The sequence below is a fragment of the Boleophthalmus pectinirostris genome, unplaced genomic scaffold (genome assembly GCF_026225935.1).
Source record: "Boleophthalmus pectinirostris isolate CB_2022bp ecotype Guang Dong unplaced genomic scaffold, ASM2622593v1 HiC_scaffold_21, whole genome shotgun sequence".
Classification (NCBI taxonomy): Eukaryota; Metazoa; Chordata; class Actinopteri; order Gobiiformes; family Gobiidae; genus Boleophthalmus; species Boleophthalmus pectinirostris.
Window position 1 is genome coordinate 541660 of NW_026571175.1, and position 15606 is coordinate 557265.

General features: G+C 41.2%; 1 protein-coding gene across 2 annotated transcripts in view; it reads right to left on the reverse strand.

Annotated features, from left to right (window-relative positions):
* Positions 1 to 15606, reverse strand: part of vps50 (VPS50 EARP/GARPII complex subunit) — a 90971-nt gene that overhangs the window by 33923 nt on the left and 41442 nt on the right. For both annotated transcript variants that reach the window (XM_020920700.2, XM_055157012.1), the window contains exons 19-22: positions 13601 to 13719; positions 8260 to 8366; positions 6323 to 6444; positions 3230 to 3310 (exon numbers count right to left, since the gene is read on the reverse strand). In XM_020920700.2, coding sequence (XP_020776359.1) covers positions 3230 to 3310; positions 6323 to 6444; positions 8260 to 8366; positions 13601 to 13719 — 429 coding nt within the window. The remainder of the gene's footprint in view (positions 1 to 3229; positions 3311 to 6322; positions 6445 to 8259; positions 8367 to 13600; positions 13720 to 15606) is intronic.

Below are 15606 nucleotides of genomic sequence, written 5' to 3' on the forward strand. Positions count from 1 at the left end.
GTTTTGAAAACCTTCGGTGCAAAATGGACAGCGGGCGGATGATGAGTTTTGTGTCGCAGTTGCGGATGAAAAAATAGCCCATCCGCGCATCTCTAGTTCAGACCAGCTGTTCTGTGTTACGAAGGAGCTAAGGGCTGTCCTCTTTCCAGACAGCGCCTTTCACACTGGGTTGTGACCATTCACCACGCCTACAGGGTTGCAGGCCACAAGCCTCCACCTGATGTGAGGGCCCATTCTACTCGAGGCGTCTCCACTTCATGGGCAACAATGAGAAGGGTCAATGTGGAGACAATATGTGCTGCCGCATCTTGGGCTTCACCAAGCACATTTGCCAGATTCTACAACATCAATGTGGTCTCTCATCTTCTTGGCGTGGGTCTCCAAGAATCTCTGGGTTCTCCTCAGCAAGGTATATGCTCAGGATTCTTCTTGACATAGTTGGTATTAGTTATTCAGTGCTTTCAGTACTGCCCTCTGGCAGTCAGAAGGGATGAAATAGAACAAAAGTTACATATGTAACTACGGTTCTATGAATCTTGGATGACAGCCAGAGGTACTCTGTCACTCAGGATCCTTGCGGATCTGCGAGAAGAGTCACAGATGACAGGGGACTATATTACCTCTGGGGCGTCATCCTTGGTCACAGGTGTGACTCATTTGGTACTACTACTCAAACTGCGCATGTGCGAAGGGAACATTCAGTGCTTTCAGCACATCCGGGATTCATAGAACCGTAGTTACATGTGTAACTTTCATTGTGTTTCTCCAGTATTACTGCAGTACTCACTGCAGTCTTCACTACACCGAACGGAGTAGACCACAGTGCTTTGTCTGGCTTGGGTTTGTCCCCCAGGTGAAACCGTTTCTGTGTTAATCTCTTTGAAATAGACTGGAATTTCTTTGAAAATCTGCCTGGACGAGTGAGGGAGGACACAGACTTAAAGGACAGAATATTATGCAGAAAAAATTGCAATGCTGGGGCTGTGATGTCGTGGTCTTTAAAAAAAAAAAAAGCACTGCAATGGAGGTGCTGCCCAAATGTAATTTAGATCTTTGCACTTGGTTTGTACAGTGGTGTTTTCAGAGGTCTGAAACACTCTATGTGGGTGACGCACACTTTAGATACGATCTTTGGACCAGGCCCCGGTCTAAGAATAACTGAAAAATACTTCACAATAAAGACATGGCTGTACATGTACTTGTGTTACATAGACGAGGCTTTCATTTGCAACCATGTCAGACTCTGCGAGGTCCTGGGGGAGTAGACCTGGGGGAGTAGACCTGTGGGGAGTGGACCTGAAAGTGGAGCTAGGGTAGTGGAGCTGAGAAGGTGAACCTGGGTAGAAGATGTGGGGAGTGGACCAGGGGGAGTGAATCTAGGGGAGGAGACCTGCAGAGTAGATGTGGGAAGTGGTCCCCAGGGAGTGGACCTGAAGAAGTGGGCCTGGGGAGTTGGTGCACATACAGACATTACTGAGGTGGACACTAGCACTCCAGTCTAACTAGAAGGACTGAAATTCTTGATTGACTAAAGATTAAAGAATATCCTGCCAATCATTCAATTGACTAAAAAGACAGGGTGTGGCAAAAGCTCTCAAAAATATTCTGTAGCTCTATGTATCTGACCAAACTGCCCTCACAAGGCTACATCTGCAGGGGGAGTTCAGACAAAAACTATTGTGTATGCAGAATTTTATTTATTTATTTATTTTTTTAAAGTACTAGGAACAAATGTATTTATATAGACACGTTAAATGTGTGAATAATGAGTTTAATCTGCCTTTTTTTACACATAAATGCAAAAAATACAAAACCAGGTAACTTCTTTCTGCTGCTGTCCCATATAAACCCTTATCTAAGTCAAATATTTAGTTGCCTTATACACATTTTGGCTGACTAATTTATTGACTAAACGGCCTAATCTGGAGGTCACTTTACATGCTGAGCACAGGCCCAGGCATTTACCTGTCCAACCAGAACCATATGCTTAAACAAAACTTTACAAAGACAAGTGAATCTGGAGAATGTCTCCCTGATTACAAATTAGTGGCTGTGGTTGGACCATCTCAAGTTTGGAGAGTGGTTTTTCACACTGCAATGTCCAAATCCAGACCCTTCTGGATTCTAATAGAATGTAGAAGCGACTGGCTGCTCAGGCAGGCTGGCATCAGTATCTGTGGTGTGTACATCATAATTGTGTGATTGGCTAATGGTGTGATTAAATAAATCACAGTCACATGGACTTCCTTTCCGCTGGAAAATACTCCTGTTAGATGAGAAAGCAGAGTGTGGAGATGGTTACGAGCAGAGCTTTGGGTACTCTGCCCTAAACTCACAAATGTCAACAGCGAAAACTGGGGAAACTGCCAAACATAATGCAATAAGTTTGTGTTATGGGTGTCCACTGCACTGAGGCCTACTTACTGATCATGCAACGTAGCTCAAAACATGGGTCTCACACTGACACAGGGAAAGAGAGTAAACTTTAGAAATGAGCTCTGACATAAAAAGCAGTTGATGATATTGCGTGACTTTGGTCAGAGAGTGAAGTGGAAGCAAGAAGAGCTCATCAATGACCTGGACACATTTCTCCCTTTCCTTTTAATTAGGAAACCTTTCCAAAAGCTGAAACACGGCTAGCATATGATAGTAGTTAGCTCAAACAAGTACTTATCGCAGCCATGAGTGATGGCATGGTGACAAATATGTTCTGGCTGAACCGGATTTTGTCTCATACTCTCCAGTCAATGCTGCATCTGTCATGGTCAATCACAAGATTATTATTGAAAACACAAACTGCTCCAGTCATCTTATAGAAATAGGCAATTTATTTTTGTATTTTCTTGAAATAATATATAAACAATATATAAAGCGCAATTTATTTTGGTGTCAGCTGTAACAGCAGTACAAGTGTGAATGCTCCTGAAGTCTCCTCAGAGGGTTATCAGTGGATCTCCAGCACTGAGGATGATGTCTTCTCTTTAGAGCAGAGCATTTTGTGAGGTCTGTGTGGTGTTTGCAGAGGGAGCCTGCTCCAGTGTAATTGTCCCGACAGCATTAGTGAGCAGGGTAATTGGGGGTGCTAATGGAGGGTCCGGTCCGTCCTGAGCCCACCATAATGGCCTCATAATGGGCCCGGCAGCCACAGGCCAGTGAGGGCTCACATGGACAGGGACAGGGGAAGGTAACCCCACACAAAATTACACAAAATGTAAGAGAACAGACTCACCATATCAATGAGACTCTCCTGGATCCGGTTCAATGTGCTGCGCAGTCTGCTACTGATCAGGCCAAGCCCTGACGCCTCGTACTGCACACACACACACATACACGCACACGCGCACACACGCACACACACAAATAGATATATTAGACACATGGTACAGAACATCCACACAGGTGATGAAGGGAATACAGACCCTCCACTGCTGTTTGTGTCCCTTCTGAAACACCCATATTACACTACCTTCTGATGTATCTCATCACACACAGTTGTGTTTTGTTTCATTCACACATGTTTAACACACAAACCCTGTATATTTAGAATGTGCTCTTCTTTCAAACAGAAAACATTCTATTTCATCTTGTGATGTCATGCAGTAATACAGGATGTGCTACATTGTGTATATAAACTCCACACACTTGCACTAGAATCATTTGGCTCATTTCAGCCCTGGAATTGCCGCTCTCCACTCAGCTTAAGGTAAAAATGCTGTAGCACTTAACTTTAAAACAAACACTACATGGACATCACAAATTGGAACAGAAAATTTTGATCTTTGGACATGTAGACAGACTTAAACATTTGAGAATGAAACAAAACACAACTACAGGTATATTTTTGATGAGGCAACAGCATTACAAACATGTCTTCAAGCTCGCAAGAATCAATTTTGCCTAATATATAATCTTTAAGACAGGGGCTGGGTGATATGGATTCTTGGTTCAATCACTTTCTCCAGGCAAAATGATTACCCAAAAGGAATATTTCTTTATTTTGTCAGGTGTATTCAGTGCTGATAGCTACAGAGAGTGGCAGAGAAATGGTCACTCAGACTGGTGTGGTCGTCCTAAAGCCCTCCCTCATGTGGCGGATGTGGACTTGTCCATTAGCTGTAGGAGGGGAAAGATGAGTCCTGGCTGTGCCTCACTCACACACAGCACAACAGTGAACCCATAAACCCTGCTAAACCAGCACATGTGTCACCCAGATCAGCTGCTTTCTGAGGAGAGCCCAACTAATTCAATTTGCCAGTAGGTTCTGTTTGTGTTCTAAAAGAGTGTTTCCAAATCAGGGGAACACGAGCACTTACCGGGGGTAAGAATTATTTCAGATTTAAAAGAAAGGTGGAACTTAACATATATGAATATATGTTTTGGCCTGGAAACATTTTATATTTACAATGCAAATTGGCCAGAAAAGAGATGTAGTCCCTCCTTCATGTCCTGGTGCCCGAGACCCCTCAGCTAGCTCCTCTCCTAGTCTGAGCTCTTGAACTTGTCACCCTGAGTGATAATAAAATAATGTAAATTGTAATATTATTACAATGTATTGCCGATTTCTATACAAGAATGTTGAGATGTCATCTGAATAACAAAATCTCTACACATATCTCAAATGATGTGTCTTCAGACTGTTTCCAGACACGTAGAACATGTACTTGTGAATATGTGCTTGAGTGTCTGCTCTTTGAGGGCAGCCTGGTGCCTAACTCTGCATAGCCTCAGCGCCATACACTGGCTTCTCTAAACGTGCCTCTATTTACCTTTAGAATATTAATGCAAAAGAGAAAGTCAAACTTCTCCATCTCAATGGGAAGAGGGTACAGAGAGCAGTGCCCCGAGCGACCTGCCACCATATGAACCCTTTCAAACATTCACAAGGAACATTAGCATTTTCAGAGCAGGGGAAACATTAGCATTTTCCGAGCCGGAGCTGTGAGGGAGCACGCTAATGAGACGGTGTGCATTTACCACACCAAAGAGCCATTTGTGAAAAGAGTCAACTGCAATGTATATGACAGACATTCAGATATGTGTTTTGTAGTGAATGTTTTGAATTCACTCGAGGAAAGACTGTAGTATGAACCATCAAACTGACAAACAACTTGTCTTCACAAAATGTCTAATAACTAGGTTTTATAAAGTCGTTTTATTTACCTTTTTTAACCAGGGCACAACACAGTGCAGAGAAATCACACAATTTTACATTATAAAAACAACTGTATCTCTCTCTTACCATTTTCTAAGTCACACCACAGATTCTAATTTAAACATTTTTGTAAATTATCGCAAGACCACGGTACGGTATGGAGAAGGAAAATGCTGACATAAAAAGTCACCACATGGATTTAACCAACAACATGCACTACTGGTCAAAAGCTTTCGAACACCACACTTTTTCCTTTTTTTTTTTTTTACTGTTTACTGCTTACTGTTGACCAAAACATATTCTAAACTTTTGATTGATGAAAGTGTCCGCCTTTAGCAGATAGAACAGCTGAACACACTCATGGCTTGTTCTTTTTACAATAGAAATCAAATATTGTTTAGAAAGTTCTTCCCAAGTCTGTTACAGAAGTTCCGTAATTGTGTGGCACTTGTAGGTTGCTTCACTCTTCTGTCCAGTTCATCCCAAAAACCAGCTCGATGGGGTTTAAGTCTGGACACTGTGCTGGACACTCCAGGTTTTCAAGTTTACCATCTTGTTCTTTTTTCCTGAGGCAGTTTTGGCAGAGCTTGGAATTGTTTTGTATTGTTTATCTTTTTTTTTTAAATCTCTGTCTGTTCAGTTCTTACCTTTGTACCATTTCAAACTCTTCATTGGACTTGCACACCTTGAATTGCAATAAATAACTGGAAAAATTAGGGTCTTCTAAAACCTTTGACCGGTAGTGTATGTAAGAGCTAAGCAGCTGTCTAGTCCATACGTGGAGTAGAACAAGTGCACTGTCTGAGAAAAGATATGACTCATCATGTTGTGAAGGGTCATTTATATGGTGGATCTTGTCCAACATATAAATGACCCATTATGTGACATGACAACATGCCAGGATCCTTCTAGTTTAAACTTGAATTGGTATGGTAGAATTTGCTGTTTAACTGTCCGATTTGTTGACCTGGTTTAGCACAGTAATTACTGGGCCTAGCCACATGAAACAAAAACTGGCAGAATTTTGAATGTCTTCTCTGTTAAGATGCAGATTTGTGTACAGTGAGTTCCTGGGTCTAGTCACTAATAGAAATGATCAGGTAGCATGATGTAGCATGTATTGAACCTGACAGATGACCTAGCCTCTTTTAGAACATTAGGGGGACCTACCGTGTCATTGCAGCCGAAGAAGGTGTAGACAGCATACAGATAGTAGTCAAAGAGCTGGGACACACAGTGGATGACGTCAAACGCGATGGGCTTCAGAATATTCATCATCTGCATGTACTTCCCTGTGGAGAGACACACTATATTGAGCACAGGGCCCCACGTCTGCAGGGTAAGGTGAGCTTAAGTCATGCATACAATGTGTCCTCTGCTTTTGGCCCATCCTTCAGTGTTACTGGGGCAAACTGTTAGAAGCAGAGACCCATCTCCAGATCTTGAGCTATTCTTAGTCAGGACGCCCTTTGTCTCCCAAAACTGTAGGTGGATTGGGGGAAACCAGAGTGGGCAGAGGAAGCTCACGCACATAAGGAGACTGTGGAAACAGAAGTGCTCACATGGCCCGAGTACAAACTAGGAAACTGCTGCTGCAAGGTGAGGGTGCCATTCTGTCACCCACAGTGCTGTGGTGGACACACTAGACAGATAAGTAGATAAACAAGCTACCCTCCGGTCCTCTGGTTAGGGTCTCTTGAACGTCCCAAAGATCCAATTTAAAAGCAGGGGGATGTGTGTGTTCAGGCTGTGGTCCCCAAATTATGGAGCTACACGGTCCACAGCCAGAGGAGAGTGTAGAGTTCCAAGATGCAGAACCTCATTTGGTCAATCAATATTCTCATATAGAGCCATAAGCTTCTAGAACAGCCTCCCACATGAAATTATATCATGTACTAATCATGAAATGTTTGCACGCCTGACCAAACAATGGCTTTTAACCAATCAAACCTGTACACAGTAATCTGCCCTGTATGAATACAGCAATATGAACTGTAAATATGTAAATAATGTATGGATGTGATAATTATGTGATGACTGAGACCGAATGGGACTATAGTTTTACTGATTGATTGACCTGATGAATGATTGCATCACTATACACTGTATTGTATTTTATTGACATGTACGCCATTTATGACATCAACCTGTCCAGAGACAGAAGGTGAAAATGAGCAATTGTGCTATAACCTGCACAAGCATATGACTTCTTTGTTTAGCTCAATGTTTTTATGTACATTGCCCCTGAAAAATAAACAAATAAACTAAACTAAACTAAACTAAACTAAAGCCCTATCCTAGCCTTCTGTGAGCCAGACTCTATAGACTCTTTTTGTGATTTTTTTTAATCTGTGAAAAATGCTATATAAATAAAGGCTTACTTACTTGCTTATTATTACTATTAAAAGGGCTCAGATCAGCTAGCTACCAAGCCTAACTCAAGATCATCAAGGAGATGGGTGGAGATGGCTCAGATGAAGAGAAAGTGTACCTTACCCTCATGATGCAAAACAGACCATTTTGAGCTTTTGACCATGTTATAACATTGTTTCTTCATCAAAAACATATCTGCGGTTGTATTTTTTGTATTCTGGTCGTTTTCAAAATCCTATCCCTCTGAGCGATCAAAGTACATTTGGCTTCTGATCTCCCAGAATTGGAATGTCATAGGTAATAGTGTGGAGGTCTCATGCAGTTTTTACATTAACAAATAACTGCCAGAGTATTATGCCTTAAAATAACTTTCCTTACAACTGCATGCTTGTACTATTATGTCACAAACAAGCGGCTAACACTTACTTAATAACGCTTTTTCAGTGGTGACACGTTATATTTTTAAGTTCTAATCTAAAACATGAAATGCCAAAGAAAAGTTTTCAAGAGCATATTAAGAAATACACACAGTAACATAACACATAATGTAGAATATTTGCCCTTTAAATATGATCTTGCTCCCAAACTAAATCTTCAAAAATCTAAGTAAGTAAGTAAGTAAGTTGTTTCTTGGGGTCAAAGAGCCTCCAGAAAGCATATTATAGTATATTCAAGCATATTAAAGCGTTTTAAAGTAAGATACTGTATGCTAACAGCAGAGTGTGCAGGCTCACCTAGCAGCCGGATGACATTGAGCGTGGTGTTGGTCAGGATGGGCACATTAGCTTTGTTCAGGTTGTAGTCAGACTTCTTCTTGCTCCGGATGGTTTCCCGGGAGATGCTGTGCAGAGGTCAGAGGTCACATGCGTGAGAAATGTGTAAGGTCTCTAATATGTGTTAACAAGACTAATCCTGCGCTCTGACAGCCAGCGCAGACACATGTAATTACAGAATCAGAAGCCATTTGCAGACAGTTATAGAGAGAAGAGCAGCGTCACAGCAGCGGGGCAGTGAACCGTTTGACCCACAGTAATGGAGGATTAACATTCTCACAGGGAGCATGACATGGACACGTCACTGAATATAGTGTCTTTATATATTACTATATTATATATAACAGCATGTCCGCACACCCGCAGCCCGCTCTTTAAGTTCTAATGATCTCATTGTAAAGTAGAGATTGGAGATACTAAGTCTAGAAGGTAATAGTCGTATTACCATACTAACATTTTAAAGGTGATTTTAAAGACTTACCAACAACAAAAATCAAATACTATATAGTTATTAGAGAGTAGGGCTGGGCAATATGGATCAAAAAATATATCTCGATATATTTTGCTATATCGCGATATATGATATATATCTCGATATACGTTCAAGAAAAAAATAACCCCCTAAAACTGAAAACTGCAAAAACATACCTGCCAAATTCCACAAGGTCCTTTTTTTTTATTGAAGTGTAAGAGGTCGGCAGTTCATATAGGAACATTTAAGATTACAAAAAACCCTAATTACATAAATAATCATTTAACTGTAAAATAAATGAAATAATACATATTTCTTTCTTTTCATTCATAAATAAAACAACTCAGCACAAGCTCATCTTTGCATTAACTCTGTTATCCAGACCATAATCATAATCATAACCGTGAGCTCCTTTAGTAGAGGAAGCTCAGGATGTTCCTTATTTCAATAGATCCATGTTCCTATCCAGCAGTAAGGAGCTCTGAGGTTTAATCCCACAATCCACTGTAGATCGAACCCAACGTTTCCAAAAACTATTGTACAAGTTACACTGTAGCAGATTATTAATTAAGATCTTCTGCATAAATAGACTTTACAATACTAAATTTATACTTCACAATATATAAAGCATAACGACTCTAGAGCCACATCGGCCCGTTTGAGATAATAATGTGTTTAATGCAGTTTTGCGCACGTGTGTTTACATTTTACAGAAACGAAACTTAGGCGCATGGCTAATTTGCATAAACAGAGCACTTTTCATGCAGCTCAGCTTGTTTAGCTTTTTTCAGGCTAAAGGACATGACTCAGTGGAATATGAGGATGTGCTGTTGATGGTTTTGTCTATAAATGGTGGAAGGTTCGTGGTGCTTTTCACTGGCACCAACTTTCAGTGTTCACGGCGGTAGTGAGAAGGTAAACAAGCGAAGCGGTGAAATCAAAATTGAATATAAGCATTATATCGATATATACGATATGTCAGAATTCATATTGAGTTTAAAAACTATCTCGATATATTTAAAATATCGAGATATCGCCCACCCCTATTGGAGAGTATTACTAAAATTCAAAATTTGATTTTGTTCAGAAATAAACTCTCAATACTGACTGAAGTACCATGATTTTCAGCATTAAACAATATTACTTTCTTTTCTATTCCCATGTGGTTTTATATGTGTGTAATCCTCAGTGGTCCAGATAGGTTCCATACTGGTCCATGGGTGCAGACTAGTCTATGTGCTCTTATACTTCTGATACAGCTCAACATCATCCTAAACACATTCAGGAAAAGCTCATTTCTGTCCTGTCAATAGGTCTATAGTATCGATACCTGCTTAAATACCAGCTTCTATGATCTAGTTATAGTATCTGAGCTGACCTTTGATACTTCTGACAACCCCATTAGGGTGTTATTATTTATTATTTTACTACTTTTATATTTTACTATATTTTATCAATTAGTAATGTAAAGTCAATAGTATGTATTGATGTAGATACGTATACTTAAAATGGGGAGAGGTCCGGGCAAGTATGGGCAGCCAGATGCCCATACCTGAAGCTATACCTCAAAACTGCCAAACAAAGGCTCCATGTCTTGGCCAGCTGCCTAAAGAGGTACACACAAGATACTGAAGCCAGACTAATAAACCGGCGAAAGTGTACGCTCAGTGGCAGGATAATAACACCAGAGCAGACCCACCAAGGCTGGAGACTGAGAGGTACTGGAAAGGCACATGGGAGAGGGAGGCACCACATTACACAGATGCACAGTGGCTGGTGGATCTTAGAGAAGACCACAGCAACCTCCCTGAACAGAATCCAGTCACCATCACAGTGGCAGACATCCAGAAAAGAGTCTCAGGTATGAAAAACTGGACCGCACCAGGTCCCGACATGATCCACACATACTGGTTAAAGAAGTTCACTGCTCTCCACGAGCGCCTGGCAGCACAAATGAACCAGCTGCTAAAGAATGGGACTCACACTGAATGGCTCACCCAAGGGCGTACGATCCTGATCCTGAAGGATCCCTTAAAGGGTGCAGTCCCATCCAAGTATCAGCCAATAACCTGTCTCTCCACAACATGGAAGCTCATGTCAGGCATCATTGCGGCTAAGATAAATGGGCACATAGATCAATACATGAGTGCAGCACAGTGGGCATTTGCAAAAACACCAGGGGAGTCAAACACCAACTTCTGGTTGACCGAACAGTCGCCCGTGACTGCAGAACCCGTAAGACCAACCTGTGCACTGCCTGGATTGATTACAAGAAAGCCTACGATTCAATGCCACACACATGGATCACTCAGTGCTTGGAGTTGTACAATATCAACAGGACTCTAAGGGCCTTCATTGCAAACTCAATGCGGTTGTGGAAAATCACCCTTGAAGCCAATGGGAAGCCACTTGCACGAGTGTCCATCAAATGTGGCATATACCAGGGAGACTCACTGTCCCCACTGCTGTTCTGCACAGGTCTGAACCCCCTCAGCCAAATAATCGACCGCACTGGCTACGGATACTGACTCAAAACGGGGCCACCATCAGTCACCTCCTCTACATGGATGACATCAAGCTGTACGCTAAGAGCAAGCGAGACATCGACTCACTAATCCACACCACCAGGATCTACAGCACAGACATTGGAATGTCAGTCGGGCTTGAGAAATGTAGCAGGATGGTGACAAAGAGAGGGAAGGTAGTCCACACAGAGGGGGTCGTACTCCCAGAGGGAACAATAGCAGACGTTGAGGACAGTTACAAGTAGCTTGGTATCCCACAAGCAAATGGCTCCTTGAAGAGGTAACAAGGAAAGAGGCTACAGCCAAATACCTGCAAAGAGTGAGACAAGTCCTAAGAAGCAGCTCAATGGCAAGAAGAAGGCACAAGCAATCAACAGCTACGCCCTGCCAGTGATCAGATCCCAGCAGGAATCATAAGCTGACCAAAGGAGGAGATACAGACCACAGATGTTAAGACACGAAAGCTCCTGACCATGCATGGAGGGTTCCATCCCAAATCCAGCACCTTGAGACTGTACTCAAGCTGGAAGGAAGGAGGCTGAGGACTAGTGAGTGTGGGAACCACTGTCCAGGATGAAACATCCAAGCTCCTTGAGTACATCAAGGACAAGGCCCCGGCAGATGAGGTGCTCAGAGAATGTCTCAGACAGTGGGGTCCAGAGGAAGAGGTGCTGGAGGGACCATCATGGCAGGACAAGCCCCTACATGGGGCGAACCACCGGAACATAACTGAAGTGGCTGATATCAAGAAATCCTACCAATGGCTTGAGAGAGCTGGTCCGAAAGACACACAGAGGCTCATCCTGGCTGCTCAGGAGCAGGCCCTGGGCACTCAAGAAATGGAGGCCCAGATCTACCACACCAGACAAGACCCACGGTGTAGACTGTGCAAAGAGCACAAACTGCAGGTGTAAGATGCTGCAAAGTTAAGTTGTATATAATTTAACTTGAACATATAGGTTGTGTTCAAGGGCATATCTTAAGAACGTATAGTTTTAAACTGAGGCTGGACACAAAGAATTCAGGGTAGAAATCTGCTCTTACACTCTCTGAATGCAGATGTCATCACCGAGTTTATGATGAATATATCTGTATTTACTGAAAATATTCATCATAAACTCGATAAAACGAAATGTGGTACAGAGTTTATCTGATTAGTATACAGTTACCTTAAATTAAGGCCAAACTATTTTCCACAATAGCCTTGTAAATTAGTAGTAGTAGTAGTATGTTTTAATTATACAGGTGAAAGGACAGTAAGCCACAGGATTGGCCACTGCCCATCAAAGTGATAAATGAATCCTACCAAGCTCTTTCTGATTATCATGATCGCATAGGCCAGCTCATTCTAATCACTATTATATTATTACACTATTAGAGACCCTCCCAGGACGTGTAGAACTGCTGCGCACAGCCTGGTGCTCATATTCTAGCCCATTCATTTTAATGAGGCAGCAAAATAAAAACATGAATTATTGATGTTTGTAGACAGCACAGACAAATGGTTGTTGTTTATATGTTTGGCAAGAGTAATACTAGTCAATATTTAACGACAAATGAGAGTTTCCAAACTTCACTAATCAGTTTAAGCAGTGCCTGTGAACTTCTCGAGTGTGAGCAGTGGGAGTTTAGATTTTTAGCGCTTATGGATGTAATGCAGATAACACCACAACATTCTACATTTTTAGAAAGGCTGGCAATGGTGTGCCCTGATATTTTCTTCTGTAAATCTCAAAACTCTAGAATGTGAAAGAACTACTACAGTCTAATAACAAGTATAAAACTCTATAACGCTGCTAAATATTTTTATTTTTTTTACCTGACATCTAAAACAGGAAAATCAAGTCAACAGTAGAAAACCAGTTAACAAATGAATAACAGAGACTGCAGCCTACACTTCATCATTGATACAGGTTTTGGGATCAGACACAGTTCTTTCTCTCCATAAATCACTTGTTTCTGAGTCCATGTGGTGAGCAGATTAATTGATGTGGGGCAAGTTGAAGTGTCCTTTATCACCGCCTATTGTTAGCTAATCACAACAACAACAGAGAAATTACGTTCAAGTTTCCATTTTGACATATAAAGCTAACTTGAGCAACATCTTTGAGTGTTTGGACAAAAATTAGGCCAAAAAAAGCAAAGAAACATATTTTGCCTGTAGTGCTGTTCAGTCAGAATGATGAGGAGCATTTTTCAAGTAAAATGACATCAACGCATAACCTCTATTCTGCCACTGCGCAGGTCAGGATCGAGCTCAGACATACACAGAAGCACTAGGGTTGAGGTTGGGTTCAGACTGTACCTCTTGAGTGGGGCATCTCCAGTTTTCTCGTCCACGTAGTCCTGCTTCAGCTCCTCTGGGACGTCACTGTCACTGTCATACTCCTGGTACACGCTCTTCTCCAGCTCGTCTGACTCATACTGCAGCATAAACCCAACAGGTAACAGTCAACATATGCTGTAATGTAGAGCCATAATCATAGCCAGAGCCAATACAAATAGAACATACTGAAGTCACTTTAACTGCACTTTAATCTATCCATATGCTGCACTTTTCATAACCACAGTCTGAGACACTGTACTTATTGTGTTTTGCGTCTTTACATCTTTACTCTGCTGACAGTGGTTTTATCTATTGTTAAATCTTTTAAGTTATTTATCTTTATTCTGATTGCATGTTATAATTCTCCTGTTGTTTTTGAACCTGTAATTTCCTACATTGTAGTCAAATTCACATTCGCCTGTAGGGACAAACTGGCAAATTACATTTAGACAAACTCATGCTTTAAAATAGTATAACACAATGTAAGCTTGCTGTATATTAACTGCATTCCTAACAATGAAAAAAGTACAAAGACACAGCCCCATTTTTAAATTGCTGTGCAGCAGCAGTTTCATTAGTGGCAGGCACGCTGATTATATTGTGATAGTGCTCTGAAGGGGGAGTAACTTAATGTGCAGTGCAAATGGATGGGGGGACTTACAGCGTCAAAAACAAACTGAAACGTTTATGGTAATACCCCATATAATATAAATATAGTACTCTTCCTATTTACAGACATGGACAAAACTGTTGGTACCCCTCTGGCAATGACAGAAAAATCAACAATCATCACTGAAATAACTCATAAGCAATAATACATATTTACTGAAAAATGTCCAACAAAAATCAAACACTGCTTTTTACCTGTGGTTCAACAGAATCATTAGAAAAAAACAAAATAATAAAACTGGCCTGGACAAACATGATGGTACCCTTAACTTTATATTTTATTGCACAACCTTTTGATGCAAACTCTGTAAACAAATGATTTCTGTAACTGTCAATGAGACTTCTGTTCTGGTCAACAGGTATTTTGACCCACTCCACGTGAGCAAACTGTTTTAGTTGTTTCTGGTTTGAAGAGACAGCATGTTTCAGCTCATTTCACAGACGCTCAATAGGACTGAGATCTGGGCTCACAGAAGAACACTTCAGAACAGTCCAATGTTTTGGGTCATTATCCTGTTGGAAGACCCATGACCTATGACTGAGACCAAGCTTTCTGACACTAGTCAACACTTCTTGTTCCAAAATACCTTAATAGAGATTTCGTTGTACTTTGTACAGATTCAAGACACCCTGTGCCAGATGCAGCAAAACAGCCCCAGAACAAAACCAGGTCTCCTCCATGTTTCACAGTAGGGACAGTGTTCTTTTCTTGGTCTGCTTCATTTTTGCGTCTGTGAACATAGAGCTGATGTGTCTTGCCAAAGAGCTCCAGCTTTGTCTCATCTGTCCAAAGGACATTCTCCCAGAAGTTTTGTGACTTGTCAGTATGCATAGTGGCAAATTCCAGTTTAACTTTTTTATGATTTTCTCTCAGCAGTGGTGTCCTCACATGAAGTCTACTTTGGCTCAAGATATTATTGTATTTATCTTTAACCTGCTTGTCTATCATTTTCTTTCTAGTCTCCTGACACAGTTCTCTTCTTCTCTTTCTCTGCTCCATGTTCAGTGTTGTGTCCATCATGTCTCCAAACAGCACAATGACACATGTCTCCCTTTAAACAGACAGACTGACTCAGGACAAGTTTGAAGAACCTGTGACACACTGAAGTTTAACATATTCCTATTGTCCAAGTATTTATGACCTTTTCTAGGGGAACCATCATTTTTGTCCAGGCCAGTTTCATTATTTTTTTATTTTTTTATTCTACTGAACAACAATTCAGAAACAGTGTCTGATTTCCATTGATTTTCAGTAACCATTGTTGATTTTTCTTTCATTACCAGAGGGGTCCCAGCAATTTTGTCCACGTCTGTAT